Genomic DNA, 15,159 nt, shown 5'->3' with positions numbered 1-15,159 from the left:
TACCAGGTGTGATTTTCGTCACTCATTCTGAGAGTAATACAAGTGCAGTAATGCTCAGAACCAAGTCAAAAGGTTTACCAGGCTGGCGCTCATGTCAGGCAAACATCTGCCACCTGGTGGTGGTGGCATGACTAGGTCTTAAAAATCCCAAAAATATTCTGGAAGACATTACAAGCAATTTACAATAATACATCTGTAAATCTAAAGCCCAAATCACTCACTCCTATAATATTAAAAGTCTTTAATGTTTCCAAAGCTCTCACACACGCCCACCACAAGTGTCTCCCCGGGGCACAAGGAGCTTTTCTACTTGTTGGAAGCTAAAGGCTCACTTTTTGCCAAGAACACTAGATAAATATTCATAAAATGTGTCATTGCGATAATTAGATTTTATATCATCATATCAAAACTAAATGTAAGATAAGGTTTCTGATGAGCTATGAGCTAAGAGTCCCTGTTCAATCTTTACACCATTGGTAATTTAAAGTATTTTCCACTTATTCAAAAAATAAGTCTGGAGACTTTGTCAGGGTGTGGCTGCCTATCCAGAAGAAGGCTGGGCATGTATCCTACACAACATCCAATAAGGTCAGGCCACAATGTTCATACATGGCCATAGCTGGGTAGAGATGAAGGGGCATGTCCCAGGTAGGGCACCAACAAAACCCTCAACCTTGGCCAGGGCATTTAAACACAGGGCTAAGGTAGCAAATTAAATCTTTCCCCTGGGTAAAGCATCACCTATCTAAGACGGTTGTATATATTTTAGGCTTTTCTACAGAAGCACTGCCCATTTCTGTTATGCCCTGCCTTTATCTGAAAATAGACACTTCCCAAGTCCATTATGCCACACCTCATCCTAAGACTTTTGAGAACACCCATCTCTACATTTGGTATTTGGGAGACATCTAAAGCCTGTAGTTGAAGCAGACCGACAGGGTGCAAAGACAAAGGACAAATACAAGCGATAAGAACTCAGTTACAGTTTTACAGGTTATGAGCTCTTTGCTAGAATTTTAATATTTTTTTGGTACTTTCTTAGAGAAAAGCACAGTTCCAGACAAACATTGGTTGCAAGACTAAAGAATGGGATTAACCCCTAGAAGTAATATCCTTATACAAATTTAAAAAAAGTGACACGCCACAGTTTATGCTAGTTTTAACGGACTGTCTTATATGTCCTAATAGGACTCGTTTTAGGGCACATTAATGTCATAGTGGGCGCTCTAACTCTGACTGACCTGATCTGTCTATATATAACATGGACTGCCATTTATTTGAATGGTTCCCATAGAAAGGTACATGCATTCAACGTTTCTTTCAGGTGGATGCCACCTAAAAAAGTGCTAACATACTGCCAAAAAAATGAACATAGGTATAGTGATGTAGAAAAAAAACTTGTTGTGAATGTGTTCAGACCTCCCAAGCAGTTAAAAGAAGCTTCTCAGTATTCATACATTCAATTAAAACAAAAAAAGCAACTACATTAGTAGGTGCAAATTCACACTGTGGACATTAAGAGAAAAAACACCTGTAAGTAACATAAGGTACCTGGTTGACACTATTTTGCTTAAAAAAAAAAATCGTAGAAGCCATCCCACTGCAAATCAGGCCTGATTGTTTTGCAAAGCCCGAAAAGGGGAATCCTGCTTTGCAGCCGTCTATTGAGGTGCAATACTAGCGATAAAACCATCCTGGTTGGGTACACCTTGTCGCAGCGAGATGGATTTTATGTTTTTTTTAAATCAAAATAGTATCAACCAAGTACCTTATGTTATTTTACATGTGTTACTACTATTCACGTACTTTACCAACTAAAGTGCATTTGCTCATTGTTTTTATCCTAGATTTTGTCTGTTAATGGCCACAGTGTGAACGTGCACATACACATTGCGTTTATACCGACAGATATGCCGGCCCATTTCTTCGGGTTAAATTGTATCATCAGCAATTCTCTCATATTCTTCTATATCTTGAGACTTAGTTTATAAGCAAACACAAATTAAGGAATAGAAGAGGGTCACGGCAGAGAGCACAACATCATAGCGGTTGATCTAGCATAGATAAAAGAATACAGATTTTCCGACACCATATTCTGTAAGCACAGAGGCTGTATTTTGGAGCGTCAGGTTTACTGAAATTGCTCTCTCCTATGACCCAACATTACTCAAAATCTTAGAAGATTCAGGAACTCCCTAATATATTAATTTCATAATGTAAATGCAGGGGCTGGCAAATTTTGGCCTAGGGGGTAAGCACACATCAGTGGCCAATGAGCAGCAGCCCATGTTTTTTGGATTTACCTATGGCTACTTAATAAAGGGAGTAAAAAAGATAAAGCCAAAATAATGATGGGATAGTTGTGGTCGAATGCTGATTAGATTCTCATTCTCTTCTACCAGCGTGCCAATGAGAGAGGTGTGAGACTCGAGTTTGCACGTGACCAGAACTATGCAAATTCATACTTTGCTGACTGTGTGCACAGTGCTCTATCACAATTCAGGAATCTGCAGTGACAGAGGGACTACAGAAATTTGAACTCTGAAAAGCGTGTTGGAAACAAACTAACACTGCAGTTGTCAAATTGCATGTTGTCTTCAGAATTGATTAAAGGGAACATGTCACCAGTTTTCTCATATATCAGCTAAAACTATCACATTCAGCGCCTGTGCTGCATTCAATAAATGCTTATACAGCCCCCTGACTTCCCCTATATACCCACCAAAAACCTTTTTAAGTTCTCCCGTTCTGTATGGTAATCAGGTTGGATCGTTATGATGGGCGTGACTTCAGGCCTCTCCATCCCTCCCCCAGCTGCTGCTCGCTGTCCTTTAATTGACGTGGATGACATCTTGCATCATCCACATTGCTGGGAGAAATCTTGAAGTTTTGGGGGGTAAACAGGGTCAGTCAGGTTATTTAACAATTTATAGAATGCAGCTGAATAAGGTGATAGTTTTAGTTGATATGTGACAAAACTGGTGACAGGTTTCCTTTAATATATTCTTGCCTCTATTGTAAAATAGACAAAACAGTCCACCTAAAGTAACTTTAGGCCAGAATCACACATGCGAGAAACTCGGATGAGTTTCGCATTTTAATACCCGCCGCTGTCACCAGCACTCGGGACCAGAGTATGCGGCTGCATGTATTTCTATGCAGCCACACGCTCCGCTCCTGAGTGCCGGCAGCAGTGCCAGGTATTAAAAAAGTTTCTCACATGTGTGATCCCGGCCTTACATTGACTATTTTCTCTCTAAGGCCAAAGTCACAGTAGGGTATCACATCTGATGCAAGAGAGTGCTCTGTGCTCCAAACTTCTCGCATAAGAGAATCAGAGCACAGTTGCGGAGGAGATGGAGAAATTAATTTCTCCATCTCCTCCATTGCCGGCGTCGGTGGAAAACTGCACTCGAGTCATATCTGAGTGTAGTGCGACGTTTCATACGCATCCATAGACTTATATGGGTACGTGCATTCCTATTCTCAGGTGTATGCCGAATCAGCATGACAAAATAATTGCAGATGTGAGCTGCACAATAGTTTAACATTCGGCAGAGAGCAATCCAATTTTTTTTATCAAATTGCACTCATCCAATTACATTGCAAGTGGGAGTGAGTCCTGAACCTGAGTAAATGTTAGTGTAATGTATGTCATTTGATTAATCTATAAAAATATGTAAAGTTTGTGGTCTGTATCTACGCTGCCAGGTGATGAAGAAGCATCAAATGCCGAAAATAATGTAAACTAAGTATTTTAATTTTTCTACGCGTTTCGAAGGGTAGCTCACTTCTTCTTCAGGAAACAAAAACCATACCATTTTCACTTTATTTCGGGCATTTGATGTTCCTTCATCACCTGGCAGCACGGATACAGACCAAAAAACCTTCCATTTTTTAACATATTTCTCTGGTGAAATCACCCATGCATCTGCAGCAGCCATACAACTTGGGATCAGGTCAAGATATATTGATACTATTTTTAGTAATTACTATCGGATACGACCCTATCTTGTGCTATTTTTTCACCTCATTATATCTCTATTTGATTAATATACTCACCTACTGCCACCTTCTCTTGGACCAGTGTGGTTTTGCTCCTCTCCTCGTGACCTGGAAGTGACTTTTACAATATAAGACTATTGAGCCGTAAGAATGAGTCTCATAACAAGGGTCCAATATACTTACATTATAAAAGAGACTTCCACGTCACATAAAGAATAAAGTGAGCCATAGAGTCTGAAAAGTTATGACATCACAGAACAGAATTGCGTTGGAGTGGGGGGGAGTTAATTGGAGACTTCTTTAACCCCTTCACCCCCAAGGGTGGTTTGCACGTTCATGACCGGGCCAATTTTTACAATTCTGACCACTGTACCTTTATGAGGTCATAACTCTGGAACGCTTCCATGGATCACGGTGATTCTGACATTGTTTTCTCATGACATATTGTACTTCATAATAGTGGTAAAATTTCATTCAAATAACTTGCGTTTATTTGTGAGAAAAACGGAAATTTGGCGAAAATTTTGAAAATTTTGCAATTGTCCAACTTTGAATTTTTATGCCCTTAAATCACAGAGATACGGCACACAAAAAACTTGATAACTAACATTTCCCACATGTTTACTTTACATCAGCACAATTTTGGAACCAAAATTTTTTTTGTTAGGAAGTTATAAGGGTTAAAAGTTGACCAGTGATTTCTCATTTTTACAACACCATTTTATTTTTAGGACCACATCACATTTGAAGCCACTTTGAGGGGTCTATATGATAGAAAATACCCAAAAATGACACCATTCTAAAAACTGCACCCCTTAAGGTGCTCAAAACCATATTCAAGAAGTTTATTAACCCTTTAGGTGCGTCACAGGAATTTTTTTGAATATTTAAAAAAAAATGAACATCTAACTTTTTTTCACAAAAAAAATACTTCAGGTTCAATTTTTTTATTTTACCAAGGGTAACAGGAGAAATTGGACTGCAAAAGTTATTGTACAATTTGTCCTGAGTACGCTGATACCTTATATGTGGGGGGGAACAACTGTTTCGGCGCATGGCAGAGCTCAGAATGGAAGGAGAGCCGTTTGACTTTTTCAATGCAAAATTGGCTGGAATTCAGATCGGACGCCATGTCACGTTTGGAGAGTCCCTGATGTACCTAAACAGTGGAAACCCCCTACAAGTGACCCCATTTTGGAAACTAGACCCCCCAGGAACTTATCTAGATATGTGGTGAGAACTTTGAACCCACAAGGGCTTTACAGAAGTTTATAACGTACAGCCGTACAATTAAAAAATCATATTTTTTTCCACAAAAATGATCTTTTCACCCCAATTTTTATTTTCCCAAGGGTAACAGGACCCTAAAAGTTATTGTGCAATTTGTCCTGAGTACGCTGATACCCCACATGTGGGGGTAAACCACTATTTGGGCGCATGGCAGAGCTCGGAAGGGAAGCAGCGCCATTTGACGTTTTTGGCTGGAATTCAGATCGGATGCCATGTCACGTTTGGAGAGTCCCTGATGTACCTAAACAGTGGAAACCCCCTACAAATGACACCATTTTGGAAACTAGACCCCCTAAGGAACTTATCTAGATGTGTGGTGAGAACTTTGAACCCCCAAGGGCTTCACAGAAGTTTATAACATACAACCGTACAATTAAAAAATCATATTTTTTCCACAAAAATGGTCTTTTCATCCTCAATTCTTATTTTTCCAATGTTAACAGGACCCTAAAAGTTATTGTGCAATTTGTCCTGAGTACGCTGATACCCCACATGTTGGGGTAAACCACTATTTGGGCGCATGGCAGAGCTCGGAAGGGAAGCAGCGCCATTTGACTTTTTGGCTGGAATTGAGATCGGACACCATGTCGCGATTGGAAAACCCCTGATGTACCTAAACAGTGGAAACCCCCCACAAATGACACCATTTTGGAAACTAGACCCCCTAAGGAACTTATCTAGATGTGTGGTGAGAACTTTGAACCCCCAAGGGCTTCACAGAAGTTTATAACATACAGACGTACAATTAAAAAATCATATTTTTTCCACAAAAATGATCTTTTCACCCGCAATTCTTATTTTTCCAAGGGTAACAGGACCCTAAAAGTTAGTGTGCAATTTGTCCTGAGTACGCTGATACCCCACATGTGGGGGTAAACCACTAATTGGGCGCATGGCTGAGCTCGGAAGGGAAGCAGCACCATTTGACGTTTTTGGCTGGAATTGAGATCGGACACCATGTCGCGATTGGAAAACCCCTGATGTACCTAAACAGTGGAAACCCCCCACAAATGACCCCATTTTGAAATCTAGACCCCCTAAGGAACTTATATAGATGTGTGGTGAGCACTTTGAACCCCCAAAGGCTTCACAGAAGTTTATAATGCCAGGGCATGAAAATAAAAAAATCGTATTTTTTCCACAAACATGATCAATTAGTCCCCAATTTTTTTATTTTCCCAAGGGTAACAGGAGAAATTGAACCCCAAAAGTTGTTGTCCAATTTGTCCTGAGTACGCTGACACCCCATATGTGGGAGAAAACTATTGCATGGACACACGTCAGGGCTCGGAAGGGAAGTAGTGACGTTTTGGAATACAGACTTTGATGGAATGGTCTGCGGGTGTCATGTGCATTTGGAGAGCCCCTGATGTACCTAAACTATTGAAACTCCCCACAAGTGACCCCATTTTGGACACTAGACCCCCCACGGAACTTATCTAGATGTGTGGTGAGCACTTTGAACCCCCAAGTGCTTCACAGAAGTTTATAACGCTCGGACGTGAAAATAAAAAAAATCATTTTTTTCCACAAAAATGATATTTTTGCCCCCAATTTTTTATTTTCCTAAGGGTAATAGGAGAAATTGGACCCCAAAAATTGTTTTGCAATTTGACCTGAGTAGGCTGATACCCTACATGTGGGGGTAAAACACTGTTTGGGCGCATGGCAGAGCTTGGAAGGGAAGGAGCACCATTTGACTTTTTCAACTCAGAATTGGCTGGAATTGAGATCAGACGCCATGTTGCATTTGGAGAGCCCCTGATGTGCCCAAACAGTGGAAACCCCCAATTCTAACTCCAACCTGAACCCCAACACACCCCTAACCCTAATCTCAGCCCTAACCCTAACCCTAGCCCTAACCCTAGCCCTAACCCTAGCCCTAACCCTAACCCTAGCCCTAACCCTAGCCCTAACCCTAGCCCTAACCCTAACCCTAGCCCTAGCCCTAACCCTAACCCTAATGGAAAAATGGAAATAAATACATTTTTTTTATTTTATTACTTTTCCCTAACTAAGGGGGTGATAACGGTGGGTTTGATTTACTATTTATGGCGGTTTTTATATTTGGCAGCTGTCGCACGCTAAAATACGCTTTTTATTGTAAAAATAGTTTTTGCATCACCACATATTGAGAGCTATAATTTTTCTGAATTTTGACCCACCGAGTCATGTGAGGTCTTATTTTTTGCGGGACGAGTTGACGTTTTTATTGGTACCATTTTCGGGCACGTGACATTTTTTGATCGCTTTTTATTCCGATTTTTGGGACGCAGAATGAACAAAAACCAGCGTTTCATGAATTTCTTTTGGGGGGGTGCGTTTACACCGTTCCGCGTGCGATAAAATTGATAAAGCAGTTTTATTCTTCGGGTCAGTACGGTTACAGCGATACCTCATTTAGGTCGTTTTTTTATGTTTTGTCGGTTTTATGCAATGAAAACTATTTTATATAAAAAAGAATTATTTTTGCATCACTTTATTCTGCGAGCTATAACTTTTTTATTTTTTCGCTGATGATGCTGTGTGGCAGCTCGTTTTTTGCGGGACAAGATGACGTTTTCAGCGGTACCATGAATATTTATATGCGTCTTTTTGATCGCGCATTATTACACTTTTTGTTTGGCGGTATGATAATAAATCATTATTTTTTGCTTCGTTTTTTATTTTTATTTTTTAAGGGGTTTGCTAAAGGGGTTAACTAATGGGACAGTTTTATAGGGAGGGTCGTTACGGACGCGGCGATACCTAATATGTGTACTTTTATTGTTTTTTTTTTTATTTCCAAAAAATTGATTTATTTGGGGGAATATTTTTTTTTTTTTTCTAATTTATTTGGCGATTTTTTTATTTTTTTTTAACTTTATTACATAGTCCCAGGTGGGACATCACTGTCCTGTGACAGATCGCTGATCTGTCTCATCACAGATCACTGTGACAGATCAGCAATCTGTCACAGGCAGTGCAGAAGGCTTCCTCATGCCTGCGCTTTGCAGGCACTGAGGAAGCCAGCTTCCTGCAGGCCCCCGAAGGCCCACGTCGCCATCTTGGATTCGGGGGCCTGCAGGAAAGGAGCCCCCCGCAGCAGCGCTGCACATTGCGCTGCCGTGGGGGGATCAGGGAAGCACGGAGGGAGCCCCCTTCCTGCCGATGCTTCCCTTTAACCCCCACTACACCGCGATCATGTTTGATCGCAGTGTGCAAGGGGTTAACGTGTTGGGTTGTGCCGGGTGTCAGCTGTGATAATCAGCTGACACCCGGCCGCGATCAGCGGCGCTCACCACGTGGGCGCCGCTGATCGCGGTAGACGTACTATCCCGTCCATGGGCATAGGGGCCCGGGTTCCATGGACGGGATAGTACGTCGGATGTCAGAAAGGGGTTAATACAGAATATAAGTAACATACAGTTATATTGTTTCTGTGTAGTAGACCTGGTTACATTCAGAAATAAGGCGACAGGAAAATATGTGACTGCTATATGATATATTGGTGACCTATCCTGTATCCTATATAACATCTTATGTCTGTGCACATAATATATTACATACAGTGTACTGTATAGGAGAATATGTGACTGGTATATTATATACCAGTGGTGGTGAACCTGTGGCATGCATGCATCACCTCAGCACTAGCACAGTTCCGCATCAGTGAACCGGGGCCAATGGATGAGGAGCCCGGAGACACTAGCCCCTACTTCAGCTGGATGTTCGTCCTTGGATGCACATCCAGCTGAAGTGTGTTGCAGCACACAAACTTGTCAGGTCCGTGCGCCGCAATACACGCTGCTGGCCAGCAGCTGATGTGGACATACATGTGACTTGGCTTGTGATAGTGGCATCATGCGCCTGGTCGCTTCAACGCTGAAGTCAACTGCTGGCTTCAGAAGACAACATATCAAGGCAGATGAGAGGAAGGAGCTACCGTAAGTGTTTATTGTGGATATTTTTGTCTGTGCATTGAACAACAGCGGCACACCCAAAATGACACTTGCCAGAGCACACGTTCGCTCTGTCAGCAGTATTATAGTCTATATATTCAATCTATACTACTAAAGGCCCCATCGGCGCATATGCCCAAATCGTGTTTTCTGGGGGGTTCAGATTTAAGTCCTGACGGGAGCGACGAATGAGTGCCAGAACGCAGTTTGAAAACGCCCTTACTGATTACACCTGGGCCTGTAATGGAATATATAGCACTATATATGATATATATAATGAATGATATCCTGGAGCCAGGCTCAGGAGCAGTCAGTCTATGATTATTGTGTATGACACAACACTCGGGACCGATCCTGTCCCTGACCTCCTGCCCTAGCCCTCTGCTGACCTCTTCTCTCAGTCTTGTCTCAGTTGAAGATGCAGCAGGCCTAAGTGCTGGTGGTGAGATCAGGAGACACACTCATACAGCGTACAATATGGGCATGTCGGCAATACAGTCCCCCAGGCTAGTACAAAATTAAAGTGCCAGAGCTGTTTTCTAGGCAGCAGACGGAGGGGAGGCCCGCAAATACTGTGGGGGGGGGGACCGGCCCAAGGGACATTTGCCCCTCTCCCCCCCAGCCCGCCCCTGTGTATGTGTATTAGAAATGCCTTACTAAAAAAATCCTTCTCTCATTTAATCTTTATCCCTTTATAAAAATGATTGTTATGAACTATTCGTATATGAAAATTTTTTTCTCTATAGGTGCCTGATGCATTAATTCCATGCACTCCACCCTCAAATTGAACTTTCCTGAAAATCAACCAAAGGGTGGAAAGACTAGCGGCTAGAGTGACGCAAGTCGATAAATCATGATAATTGATCCAAGTTATAGGCAGTTGCAATAACTTGGCAAGAAACTCTTCTGTTTGAAGGAGAAAACATTAATATTCAAGAATGACACACCCTTTCAAATCTGATCTATATATATATAAAGAATAGAAGCTGTGCCGATATCACCCTTCCCACAGAAGCTGCTTGTTTTTCATCTGGAAAGGGTGTCCTTTTGCTTGAACAATATGTCCTATTCTTTTAAACAGTCATCATCTCAGCAGTTTTCAGCCTTAAGCTCCCAAGGTTACAGTGGAGGTGCAGGTGGCTTTGGCCAAGGTAGAGCAGCCGGTTATGGTGGTGGAGCAGTTGGTTTTGGAGGAGGTGCTGGATTTGGTGGTGGTGATGGAGGATTTGGTCAGTGTCTAGCTGGTGGTTTTAATGGTGGTGCTGGAGGATTCAGTGGTGGTCAAATTGATTTTAACAGTGCTTCTGCTAACTATGCCTATGGTGGTGGGGCTAGTGGAGCTGCTTTTGGAGGTGGATATGGTGGTGGTGCCGGAGGTGGCTTTGGAGGAGGTGACAGCATCTTCACTGGAAATGAGAAACAAACAATGCAGAATCTTAATGACCGCTTGGCCAGTTATTTGCAAAAAGTCCGTGACTTGGAAGAGGCAAATGCTGAGCTTGAACGTAAGATTAAGGAATGGTATGAAAAGCAAAGGCCTGGTAGTACCACTGGTGAGGGAGCAAACGACTACTCCAAGTATTTTACCATAATTGAAGATTTAAAATCTAAGGTAAGCTTCATAAAACAATACTGTAATTCCGTATCCATGCTATATAATTAAAATCATATGTTCACTTCACCCATTAAAATGCATCATGCCAATGAGCAAATATTTAGGTTTTATAACAGTGACTAAAATAAGCATACATGTATTATAGAAATATACGGTCGTCAGGATTATTTTTAGCTAGATGTCTAAGGTGTGGCAATTAAACCAGAACCTCAGAAAGCAATTATTAAATTATGGTAGCTCAGTAATAAGCCCTTGTCAGCTTCGGGTTTCTAGGTATAAATCTGATCAGGTTAACATTAGTTTTTTATATTCTTTTTTAATAACTAAACTTAATTTATGCTCTAGTGTGCTTTTGGGTGAAGCTAGATTACTTTTTTCGAAGTATGGACAAGGAGTGATGGGACAGGACAATATTTTGTGTACATTGCTGCAGAACATGTGTTGGCTCTATACCAATAATGGGTATACACATGACCCTGCATTTAGCAAACCTATAAAGCTGAATTGTATGATTGGATTTGTATTGTGATGCATTCATTACATACTCATGACTCATTTCGCAGATTATTGCAGCTACTAATGACAATGCAGGCATACTCTTGCAAATCGACAATGCCAGGCTTGCTGCTGATGACTTCAAGATGAAGTAAGTTCTGAAAACTTCTACATGATAACTTGTTGTCACATGTAGTAGATCAAAAACTAAAAAGTTTGTTCTAAGGAAACCAAGATTTCTCAAAATTCATAAGGTACTTTGTAGGCAGTCTACAGATATATCAAGGTCATATGACAGGTCTATGGAACTAAGATATGAGGTCCTGATGGATGGTAAAAATTGGTGTTACAAGAGCTGGGGCTATTGGGAGGATTCTACCAAATAATTCAATAAATAATGAAAATCAAGAGACATAGCATGAAACTATATATGTATATATATATATATATATATAACCCCAATCAAAATGAAATCATTGACCACCTTGACTCAAAGAAGTACAAACATGCATGTCTAGCAATGTGGACTATATGTATAGAATTTAACTTTTTAAGGTGGGATTTTTTAGGAGGGCAAAATGACTAGAACTTATCTAACTAGCATAAACACTCAGGAAAATATCAACAAAACCGGTTCTACAAATATGTGCAACGTATGCTTCTAGTACCATAATGAAGAAATCAAACTACAAGTGTCTCCTCTTTCACTAATATTAAAGGCAATATCTGCTTATTTTTTCAGATATGAGAATGAACGGGCTCTTCGTCAAAGTGTAGAAGCTGATATCAATGGCCTGCGTAGAGTCCTGGATGATCTGACCTTATCCAGATCCGATCTGGAATCTCAGCTTGAAAGCCTCACTGAAGAGATTGCTCTTCTCAAGAAGAACCATGAAGAAGTAAGTGGAGAAGACATTTTATTGTATGCAAATCACTAGTCATTAAGGATTACATGAAACATATTTTATACTTTTTCTCCATAGGAGGCTAAAGGATCCCAAGTAACTACTTTGGGTCAAGTCATTGTTGAAATGAATGCTGCACCAGGTATAGATCTGACGAAGTTGCTGAACGATATGCGAGGACAGTATGAAGCATTAGCTGAGAAGAATCGAAAGGATGCTGAAAACCAGTTCAATAAAATGGTAAGTTCCCTTGCATGTAGGCCAATTCTTTGGCATTCAAAGTTTCCAACAACAGCATGTAACATGCTTGGTTTATACTGGTTTTAGAAAGGTCATAGGATTGATGATATTTAGTGATCCATAAATAATTGAGAAAGCTAGTTAGAAGAGTATTCTGGAAGGGGTTGCTTTCAAATATTAATAGAATTATCAATTTTCTCTCAAGAGTGAAGGACTAAAGAAAGAGATTTCCAAAGGAATTGAAGAAACTAAGACCAGCAAGAGTGAAGTATCTGAACTAAGAAAGTCACTTCAAGCTTTGGAGATCGAGTTTCAATCACAGCTTGCCATGGTGAGTTTCAAGTTTCTGTTTCTAGCTTTGTTTTGTTTTTTTTTATAGATGCGCATATGTAACTTTTGCTGAATAATTTGTAGACTTTATCTGTTCCTTCTGAATTTTTTGGATAATTATTATTTTTTTAATGAAAAACAATGGAGGACTTGTCAGCTCTTGAATAGTTGAGTTTTCTCGCTTGCAGAAAAAATCACTGGAAGATACACTGGCAGAGACAGAAGGACGTTACTGCATGCAGATTGCACAACTGCAAGCACAAATTTCTTCAATTGAAGAACAGCTGACAAACATTAGAGCTGACATTGAGTGCCAGACTGCAAATTTTGAAGAGCTACTGAACATTAAGACCAGACTGGAAGCAGAGATTGCGACATACACCAAGCTTCTGGAAGGAGAAGGGTAACAGTGACCAATAATGTCAAGCTTTTAATATCCTTACTTTGGTAGTACCAATGCACCGATAATAACTGTTATTCAATTTCCTCAGTGGTACGTCATCTAGCACAACATCATCTTCAACGTCAAGGACATCTCAGTCTAGTACAACCAGGGTTACTGGAAGATACTGAAGGTAATACAACCCATTGCAAGATACATATATTAAGATATATGTCACCAATGAAAAGTCACCAAAGGAGCAATTTAACCATATACTGTTACAACAATGTCAAAGACTAAATACTTAAAGGGGGATATAAAGATAATCAATAGAACATAGTACACTTAAATACAATAGAGATTAACTCACCTCTTTGTGTTATGACATTTTATTCCCTTGGTCTATTTGCGGTTCGGTCACTTCACTTCTTCTGGCACATCCAGTTTGTGGGCATCTCAGAGGTCCTTCACTGAGCATCAAACTAAATTTTCCGCAAATCTTTGCACTATCTCTCCAAAACCCTAGCGGCTTTCCGCACATGTGGAATCACTATTAGCCACGCATGCACTTGGGAGTCATAGCCATAGCCCATAGTTTCATTAGTAATGATACAAAATATACATTAGGGGTAGATTCATTCTGATATACTGAGGATCACAAGCCACATTTACGGCATGTGATATAGAAAAATAAAAGTTGATATTAGAATAGATCACATAACCCAGAGCCAAAATACCAGATCGGTACAAATTTTTTAACGGGGATATACTTTTAATCTCTTGCATTTACGGAACAGGTAAACTTTTATTCCCAAAATCTCCTTTAAAATATATAAGGAAGCATCACTTCATAAGGGTCTTCACTAACAAACATATCTTACAGTAGTTCTGGTCTTGTCATTGCTCATTTCTTACAATTCACTGTAGACTGTACACCAGTGATCCGTAATCTCTCGTGCTACAGAACTACGATTTCCATTGTGCCGATAGTTGTAGACTGCATTCATGTTTAGGAAATAAGAGGAATAAGCAATGATGCATTCTATAGTACGCACTCCTTTGTCTTATTTTAGGTAGCAAAAGTACAAGAAGAGTGAAGACAATTGTGGGCATCATTAAAGTTGGATAAGTGTGAAATCAGAAGTTGTCAAAGAAAATGAGGAAAACTAAAAAACCTTACTGAAGCCAACAGAGATGATGTCTGCTCAAGCAAAATGGAAACCTGCCAGGCTTACTTGCATTTAGAATCTTTACTTCTTCCTTTCTTTTCGCTGCATTCTTAATAGTTCCATTATGTTTAATGTCTGAAACCATGTTTATTCCAACAATGCCGCAACATTCTCCTTGTGGTTTGTGGTCTGTCCATCAATATTATTACACTTTGGACATCTTTGCTTCGCTTTGTATAACCTAAATAAAGATTTTTCTGATGCAATTCATATATGATCGCATTGTATGGTTTTAGTTTGCCTGGATAAGATGAGACGTAATGCTAAACTATCGGGATTTGGGGGCAGATACTACATTTCCCTACAGGCCTAGGTCCCTGAAAAGGGCTAAAAGACAAAAGTCTTATGGTGGGGGTCCACTATAGTTTTTGCATTGCATTTAGGCTAAGGCCCTTTTCTGGGGTCTAATTACATTATATAGGATTCCAGTTCAAGACATTAATGCCCCATCGATATTATTGCCCCAAAACACACTCAAAATGGCCACTTTGGGTGTGATTTTTCTATCCTTCCCTTTTTCAGTCTAGATTAAAGGATTGTCCTAGGAAAATTGGAACCATGGGCATGTATGAATCATTGATACAAGTGCACCGTCCTTAGTACAAGACTTCATCTCCTATAGAATGGATCCTCTGTATAAGTCATACAAAGTGCCATTTACAGGATTACTTGGTACACCAAAGTATCACTCCAGAGTCTTAAATAAAACTTGCTGATTAAACCTAGG

The 15,159-nt window shown here is 40.3% G+C and overlaps 1 protein-coding gene across 1 annotated transcript; it reads left to right on the top strand.

The window, feature by feature from the left end:
- The first annotated feature begins 10,219 nt into the window (after nucleotides 1–10,219).
- LOC141086524 (keratin, type I cytoskeletal 47 kDa-like) lies at nucleotides 10,220–14,642 on the top strand. The gene is made up of 8 exons (XM_073572660.1): nucleotides 10,220–10,848; nucleotides 11,415–11,497; nucleotides 12,089–12,245; nucleotides 12,330–12,491; nucleotides 12,697–12,822; nucleotides 13,010–13,224; nucleotides 13,313–13,396; nucleotides 14,277–14,642. Exons 1-7 carry the CDS (start codon nucleotides 10,297–10,299, stop codon nucleotides 13,392–13,394), a joined length of 1,377 nt encoding a protein of 458 aa, XP_073428761.1. The 5' UTR covers nucleotides 10,220–10,296; the 3' UTR covers nucleotides 13,395–13,396; nucleotides 14,277–14,642.
- The last annotated feature ends 517 nt before the right edge of the window (nucleotides 14,643–15,159 follow it).

The sequence above is a fragment of the Dendrobates tinctorius genome, unplaced genomic scaffold, assembly GCF_039654945.1.
Source record: "Dendrobates tinctorius isolate UK_male_01 unplaced genomic scaffold, ASM3965494v1 ptg000032l, whole genome shotgun sequence".
In the NCBI taxonomy this organism is placed as follows: Eukaryota; Metazoa; Chordata; class Amphibia; order Anura; family Dendrobatidae; genus Dendrobates; species Dendrobates tinctorius.
The sequence above is the reverse complement of the archived record's forward strand: the minus strand, read 5'-3'. Positions and strand labels throughout refer to the sequence as shown.